General features: G+C 34.8%; 1 protein-coding gene across 5 annotated transcripts in view; it reads left to right on the plus strand.

The window, feature by feature from the left end:
- Nucleotides 1–8,372, plus strand: part of LOC107695069 (mitogen-activated protein kinase kinase kinase kinase 3-like) — a 65,169-nt gene that overhangs the window by 53,750 nt on the left and 3,047 nt on the right. For 3 of the 5 annotated variants that reach the window (XM_016494858.1, XM_016494860.1, XM_016494859.1), the window contains 12 exons: nt 567–605; nt 1,462–1,539; nt 2,317–2,368; nt 3,080–3,374; nt 3,890–3,987; nt 4,616–4,657; nt 4,860–4,944; nt 5,067–5,146; nt 5,936–5,996; nt 6,251–6,368; nt 6,465–6,523; nt 7,698–7,801. In XM_016494858.1, the coding sequence (XP_016350344.1) occupies nt 567–605; nt 1,462–1,539; nt 2,317–2,368; nt 3,080–3,374; nt 3,890–3,987; nt 4,616–4,657; nt 4,860–4,944; nt 5,067–5,146; nt 5,936–5,996; nt 6,251–6,368; nt 6,465–6,523; nt 7,698–7,801 (1,111 nt within the window). The remainder of the gene's footprint in view (nt 1–566; nt 606–1,461; nt 1,540–2,316; nt 2,369–3,079; nt 3,375–3,889; nt 3,988–4,615; nt 4,658–4,859; nt 4,945–5,066; nt 5,147–5,935; nt 5,997–6,250; nt 6,369–6,464; nt 6,524–7,697; nt 7,802–8,372) is intronic. The other 2 variants (XM_016494862.1, XM_016494861.1) reach the window with 2 other exon arrangements.

Consider the following 8,372-nt stretch of genomic DNA (forward strand, 5'->3'; position numbering starts at 1 on the left):
AGTTGGGTTAGTCCATATTTGACCCAAAGTTGGGTTAAAACAACCCAGCATTTTTTTAGAGTGTATTTACATACTGAATTATGATTGGTCAATTATTCTTTGCATGCAACAGAATGAATACCAAGACATTTTTTTCTGTTTCACTGACGCAGAAACAAAACCTAAAACTTCTTGTGCTGCCTTGCAGTAACTGGTATTTTCTTGAGGAAACGTGAAGCTAGCTGTATCTACCGATTTTTCTTTTATTTTAAATCCCTTTTAGTCCAGAAAATCTTTACTATTCAATAATTTAAGTGCAGTGTAGATAAACAACTTTGAAACAGAGGTTCCAGACAGTCGGAAGCAGACATTCTCTTAAAATTTAACAACTAAGCATTGAACTGTTCCCAGTGTCACCAGAGACAAATTAGCAGTAAATGCTTGTTTATTTAGCCTCAAATCAATGAATGCTAATGGATCCCTAGATGTGTTGTAAAACTGTTCATCATGTGTTTTCACTTGTGCTTTGCCGTGAAAGACTCATCTGTTACCTACCATCTCTCATTTGATAAATTCTTTTTTTACAGGAGCCTCTTGAAATCTGTTGAAGAAGAGCTGCACCAGAGGTATGATGCCGTTGCTTTGTGTCCTTCACTCCTGTGCTCTTTCTTAGCTTTTTTTCCCTTTGGCTTCCTCTCTCTCTATCTTTCCATCTTTTTGCTGCTCTGTCAAACTCTACTTGTACATCTCTCTCTCTCTCTCTCTCTCTCTCTCACTCTCCCTCTGCATAGCTGGTTTTTCATCTGATCAATATGTGATGTGACCTAACCTTGCCCTTTTGTGCTTGTCCAAATGGAACCAAAGACTGATTTGCTTGGCAGTGCTGTGTTGGAGATCTGTGTTATTTTTGCCACAGTATTAGTTTTCCATTCCTCAGGGGGAAATTAACCAGTTAGTCCCTCTAAATGAAATTTCCTCCAGATGCATGTCTAGATTGGTCTTTGGGATTGTTCTGTTATTAATTCACACATTCACACTTTGTTTTAAGTGGCCACCTTTAAAGGGAATGTCACTGAATCATCCTAAATCGCTGGATTATATATTATGTTACAGTGCCTAAATGTTCACTTTGAAATCATAATTTCTTTTGATGTATATGGGCTCATTCATACAGGACATGTTCTTGTGTTTATAAACAACTAGCATATTGAAACGGAACATCTTGAGACAAAAAAAAATGTAACTTTCTTTGCATCGTGTCTCTTACATGATGCTCATAGTATGAGATGCTGATAAAACAGTGAGACAAAGGTCACCCAAAGAGTCTAGTTAGTGCATATTTACATAGAATAACAGTGAAAAACTACTCAGAATGCCCTGTGTGAATGACCCGTTAACCTTTTATCTTACCTTTGGGAAGTCGAGCAAAGTGTTGCTTCAAATCGATAATCCTCAGTGAATGACCTTCTCAATCCTCATTAGGGGGCATGAGGCTCATTTGGAGGATGATGATGAGGGTGAAGATGATGGTGATGATCATCATGATGATGAATTGCAACAGTAAGTTCCTCTGATTCTATAGCCAATCTCTTCCTGCTGCTCTAGAGGTTAAAACACTTAAAGATCACGATGCACTGGCAACTTTTTGGCATGAATTCAAGTGCCTGTGAGACATTTTTATATTTTTTTCATCGTCCTTTGTGACACATATGAATATTTTTCCATTTTGACTTCTCTTTTGATTCAAATACTGTTTTCAATGTCCTCTGAAAATGTTGCCAGTATATCATGGCCTTTTAGTTCCATGGGAATCATTCTTTCATCTGTTTTCTTTTTGCTAGACACACCATCTCTTTTCTTCTTTATTTAGCAATGCAATGTCTAGCAGGCGTTTTAGAATATTGCGGTTCTTCCAAGTGCCACTTTAGCCATTTTTCCGGGTTCAAATGCAAGTTCAAATTCATGAAACTTAGCCCTCTTTTAGTGATGCTGACAAGCTTTCTTCTACATTTAAAGGAATAGATCACTCAAAAATAAAAATGTTGTCATTATTTTTTCATCCTCCTGTTTCATAACAGCATACAGGTTTGAAATAGCACGAGGCTGAATAAATAATAAAAGCATTTTCATTATAGGGTGAATTATTCCTGGTGCATTTGATTGCATGTTTGTTTGTTGTCTGTTTCCTGTCCTATATTGTACCACTGTTGGTCCAGTGTCAGATGAAACCAATCCCAGAGGTCTATTAACATCCTGTTAATGCTCTCAAATTATGTTTGTTAGTTGTAGCATGATTAGCATTGTGACTCATCTAATTGAATTTCTGATTGGTTTCAGCACTAAAAGCTCCACTATGAGGCCCACGTTCCCCCCACCACTTCCTCCCAAGGTAAGTATAAAAAAAAGTTTTATGGTATAAAAATGTTTTTGAATAAACCGTTTTAGTGTTAAAAAAGTTACACTACCTTTCGAAGGTTTGGAGTCAGTTAGATTTTTTATTACTTTTATTCAGCATGGATGCATTAAATTGATTAAAAGTGACAGTAAAGACTTTTACTGGAAATTGTTCATTTAAAATAAGCTTTTGAACTTTATTCATCAAAGAATCCTGAAAAAAATCGGACTTTCCAGAAAAATATTAAGAACAAATGTTTTCAACTGATAACAATAAATATGTCTTGCTTAGCAAATCAGCATATTAGAAAGATTTCATGTGACACTGAAGACTGGAGTAATGGCTGCTGAAAATTCAGCTTTGCATCACAGGAATAAATTACATTTTAAACTATATTAAAATAGAAAACAGTTATTTTAAACTGTGATATTTCACAGTATTACTGTTTTTACTGTATTTTTAATCAAATAAATTCAGCTTTGGTGAGCATAACAGACTTCTTTCAACAACATAAAAAAATCTTGCCATCCCTAAACTTTGAATGGTAGTGTCTTTAGGTGGTGTTTTGAACAACCAAGTCCTTATTTTGCCTTGAAACAAGCTTATCGGAAATCAGTGTACAGCTTCTACAGTTTTTTTAGTAATCACAGTATTGATCTGACAGAAGTCGGTAGCATGCTGCTAATTTTGTTCTGCCGTTTCCAGCCAAAGCCCAGTCCCGGACCACATCAAAGTCCCTCTGTTGATCATGACGGTAACCAGGGCACTATAAAGCACTGCCTGGGGCCCGAAAGCCCGGCTCGATCATCCACCAATGTGCCCCCTCGACCTCCACCTCCTCGACTGCCTGCAAACAAGCTCAGCAGTTTAGGTAACGAGACCAGTCGGGAAGAACATGGCCCTTGGGAAGCCCAGGGGAATGCTGGGATATGTAGTCAGTTCGACGAGAGGCTGCAGGTCTCATTTGATGAAGAGGAAGATCATGATGAGGAAGGAGACAGTAAGACAGGCTCTCCCCTTTAAACTTAGTTCGACCCCAGTCACTAAACCGGTCTCCAAACCGTCCCATTGTTAGTTTCTTTAGTCAGCCCGTAGTGAGATTACATGTCATTCTTTCCTCTTGCCCTTTCTAAGAGAAATAGCGTCATTGGTGTTGACATGTGAAAATGTCACACACCCACTGGAAGACATCATGAGTCACCCACTCCACCCTTGTATTCTTTTCCTTGTCAAATTATTGTTCTCCTGTCAGTCATTGTTGCAGTCATTGTTTTGATTTTCATTACGCTTGTCTAGTTTTTGTTGTGTCTTCTTAGTATGGTAGCTGCTTGCAATAGTAGCTTAGTAAACAATGCTGATAATGCTAAACTTCTTATGTGAATGTAGACAAAACGAACACTTTCTTTACACATGTGGCCTGTGTGCATCTTTTGTTGGATGCCTATGTAATAACATAAAGTGTTTAAGATTTATGAAAAAACTAAAAATGTATGCTATATCTTTTCTTATCCACAGGCAATGGAATTAGCTCATCTGAACACTTGCCCTCAACAGAGAGACAGTCCACAATGCCCCCTGCTGTTTCTATACCAAAGGACAAGAAAGATTTTCCAGTATGGCTTAATTTTAGTGAATTCCAATATTGATTCTTGTAACACTTATGATTCCTGGATGAAGAATGTATGGCATGTTTGCTGAGTGCAACGTTTTTTTTTTATAATAATTTCATTTTAATACTGTTAGATCCCAGTGGTCTTAATTCACTGTTCACCTTTTAATGCACATTAGTATATTTAGTGATAAGATCTTTGAATTAATTGAGTTATTATTGTTATTATTATTATTATTACATATAATTATATGAGTTGATTTTAATAAATGTATTTAAATAACTTTTATTAAATACATTTTATTATTGAGTTTATTATTAACAATAATATATTCTTGTTATTATTGTGTATTAATTTATGTAAAATAAGTTAAAGATTTATTACATAATATTATTTATTACATGACATAATAATAAAAACAATAATACATATAATTATATTTTAATTTTAATGCAATATAATTATAGGTAGCAATAATAATAATATTATTAGATTTAATTATATTGCATAATTAATATGTAATTTAAATATCTTATTATTATTATTATTATTAAATAGTGAAAATGGTGAATTTGCATTCTTGTATTTTGTTTCAATTTTATGTATATTCATTTGTTTTTTTCCCCCACAGAAACCCATCAGCAATGGTCTCCCTCCAACTCCAAAGGTTCATGTAAGTGGACATCATAGTTTTATTCAGTCATGCAGATCTATGGCACTGTATTGGAACTTAATTACTTGCCATATATTTTTATTTAAATTAATGTATGTTGCCTTTTTGATAGTGTTGTTTGTTTTCTTAAATATAAACCTTTTGAACAGTGGTTCATTTGGCTGCATCTGATTTATCCATTGTGTTGTATTTCCATGTCCAGATGGGAGCATGTTTCTCTAAAGTCTTCAATGGCTGCCCATTAAAGATACACTGCGCTACCTCATGGATCAACCCAGACACACGAGGTGAGTTTGTCATGATAATCTGGCTAATCTGAAATGGTAATATGTCCATTATTGTATCCACTGAAGCATTTGCTGATACCACCTCTGAGTGTGTTTTGTTCTCTCCTGTTCATGTGTTTCAGACCAGTATCTGATATTTGGAGCAGAGGAAGGTATTTACACATTAAACCTTAATGAGCTGCACGAGACGTCCATGGAGCAGGTGTGATGTTACTTTTCAGACATTTTCAAACAAATGGTTTTCCTAAGTAGAAGCATTCATTTAAAGGTAGCATATGATGCGATTTAAAATTTTCCTTTCTCTTTGGAGTATTACAAGCTCTTGGTGCATAAAGAAGATCTGTAAAGTTGCAAAGACTAAAGTCTCAAATCCAAAGAGATATTCTTTATAAAAGTTAAGAGTCAGCCACGCCTACCTAAAACGGCTCGTTCTAACACGCCCCCACATATCTACATCACTATGTGGAAATATTAGCATAATGCCGCCAAAATGTGAGAAGAAAGAAGGCGTGGTTTCAGGAACAGCAGTAGTGTTGATGCAGCCATGTCAGACGGTGTGTGTTTCAGTGCGAAAGCAAAAGCACTTTATTTGGCCTTCCGGAAGTAGATGCAATTAGGAATCATTGGTTAAGATTTATTTACAACAGAACAGCAAAACCCAGATGTTCGAATTTGTGCAACGCATTTTATGGACGACAGTTTTTTGAACCTAGAAGAGTACAAGGCAGGCTGTGCACAAAGGCTATTTAAAAAATAATGTGTTTTTTGAACATTAAAGCATGTCAACATATTCTGTTACACCAAATACTCAAAATAATGATCTTTAAAATAGCATCATATGACCCCTTTAAAATGAAAAATAAAAAAAAAGTGTTTGGGAAAAACTCAGTTTGTGTGATGTATTTCCATATCCTTATATTGTCTGAGTGTGGTGTGCTTCTTCAGTCAGTCTTTTTGTCTTGTACTAAAGCTATTTTTGTGTCATTTTCAGCTTTTACCCAGGAGATGTACTTGGCTGTATGTCATGAGCAACAGTCTGCTATCAATATCCGGTAAGCTGTGCTTTGAAAAAATCAGGTTTAGCTTTTCAGATTACAAATTAGTAAGAGTGAGTTTCTTTTTTTATGATTGCTACAATTTTAGAATTATATTTTTATTTTTGAGTCACACTTTACATTACAGAGTAGAACTGCTTGTAATGTGAAAATACTAGAATTGTTAACTATAGTAACATTTCATGTATGTAAAGTGTTACCTGACATAGTCCTGTATCCCTATTTTGAATAACGAGATTGTGTTTTGGCAGGAAAAGCATGTCATCTGTACTCTCACAGTCTGATGGGCCTATTTGAACATGCTCGACAAATGCAGAAGCTCCCTGTTGCCATACCAACACATAAATTGCCTGACAAAATAATCCCCAGGTAAATGTTCAGATCTCTGTGTGGTGTCTGAACTTAAGGATATGACCAGTAGTCAAAATGTACATACGTTATTTTACATTTTTATTTGAATTTCAGGAAATTCACAATCTCCACTAAGATCCCTGAAACAAAAGGGTGTCAAAAGTGCTGTGTAGGTGAGCAGATCATTTACTTTCTGTATTTCTGAATTCAGTAATGTATAGCTATAGCTATAACTTTGGATGATGTCATGACTAGGCCGTATTTTGGCGGTAGTTTGTAATAATTAAGCTTTTTGTAATGTATTTGAACAAATATTTTTTGCTCATCAAAGCCATTTACAGGTGCATCTCAATAAATTACAATGTCGTGGAAAAGTTCATTTATTTCAGTAATTCAACTCAAATGGTGAAACTCGTGTATTAAATAAATTCAATGCACACAGACTGAAGTAGTTTAAGTCTTTGGTTCTTTTAATTGTGATGATTTTGGCTCACATTTAACAAAAACCCACCAATTCACTATCTCAACAAATTAGAATACTTCATAAGACCAATAAAAAAAACATTTTTAGTGAATTGTTGGCCTTCTGGAAAGTATGTTCATTTACTGTACATGTACTCAATACTTGGTAGGGGCTCCTTTTGCTTTAATTACTGCCTCAATTCGGCAGTGTGGGCAGGTGCCAAATCCTGCTGGAAAATGAAATCAGCATTGCATTGAATTTATTTAATACACGAGTTTGAATTACTTAACTTTTCCACGACATTCTAATTTATTGAGATGCACCTGTATTAAAAAAAAAATTGGAAAATATTATTACAATTTAAAATATCCCTTTTTAAAATTGTATATATTTTAAAATGAAATGTATTCCTGCGATGGTAAAGCTGAAAGCTGGTCATTCAGTAATCATTGTAATATTCTGATTTGGTTCTAAAAACAATTTTATTCTAAAAACATTTATTATCTATGCTGAAAACAGGTCAGCATTTAAAAACTGCTTCACATTTTGTGGAAACATAATACATGATACATTTCTTCTTGGATTCTTTGATGAATAGAAAAAAGAACAGCATTTATTTGAAATAGAAATGTTCTCTAACATTATAAATGTCTTTACTGTTTGATCACTTTTGATCAATTCAATACATCTTTGTTGGATCAAAATATCATTTTGTTTTTTAAATCTTATACCAAACTTTTGAATTATAGTGTATCACAGTTTCCACAAAAATATGAAGCAACATAACGGTTTTAATTCAGATGACTTTGATGATATCATCAAACAGACTTTATTTAAGGTATTATATTGTGTTTGTTTCCTTATGTTGTCTTGTTTATTCTCAGTGAGGAATCCATATACTGGTCACAAGTACCTGTGCGGTGCCTTTCAGTCCAGTGTTGTCCTTTTTGAGTGGGTGGAGTCCATGCAGAAATTCATGTTGGTCAAGGTAAGTTCCCATCACTGTGTCTTATTTTGAAGGCTGTGCACTCTGGAGGTTACATTTGTTGGCCGCATGCGTCATTGAGGCTGCCTCATTTCAGAAAAGTAATCATTACATTGCAAAATGTGTAAGACATTATAGTCATTTAAACCTCACAAGGAATTAGTCAATTTTCATAATGGTTACTTTTTTAAAAATGTGACATCCTCAATGAAATATGCGGCCATATGAGGGTGCAATGAGACACAGGGAATGTTACAGAGTGATATGCAGATTAGTATTACACTAAAATCCATAGGAGAGGTGTTTAACTCAAGGTTTTGGAAACAGCATGTAGCACGTAGGCCACATTATTAGCTATTCATGCTTCCATTAAGCTTGTAAAATTGGTGATCTTCTACTTAAAGGGGTCCTATTATGCTCTTTTACAAAGTCTTGATTTTGTTTTGGGGGTGTACTAGAACAGGCTCTCATACTAGGTTGTATTTTTCACATATTTTACATTATTACAACACCTCTCTCCCCAGTCTGGCATGAACGGCTCGAATAGTTCCTGTATCAAATGAAGGCGAATGTG

The sequence above is a fragment of the Sinocyclocheilus anshuiensis genome, unplaced genomic scaffold, assembly GCF_001515605.1.
Source record: "Sinocyclocheilus anshuiensis isolate Anshui unplaced genomic scaffold, SAMN03320099.WGS_v1.1 scaffold26, whole genome shotgun sequence".
NCBI classification, from domain to species: domain Eukaryota; kingdom Metazoa; phylum Chordata; class Actinopteri; order Cypriniformes; family Cyprinidae; genus Sinocyclocheilus; species Sinocyclocheilus anshuiensis.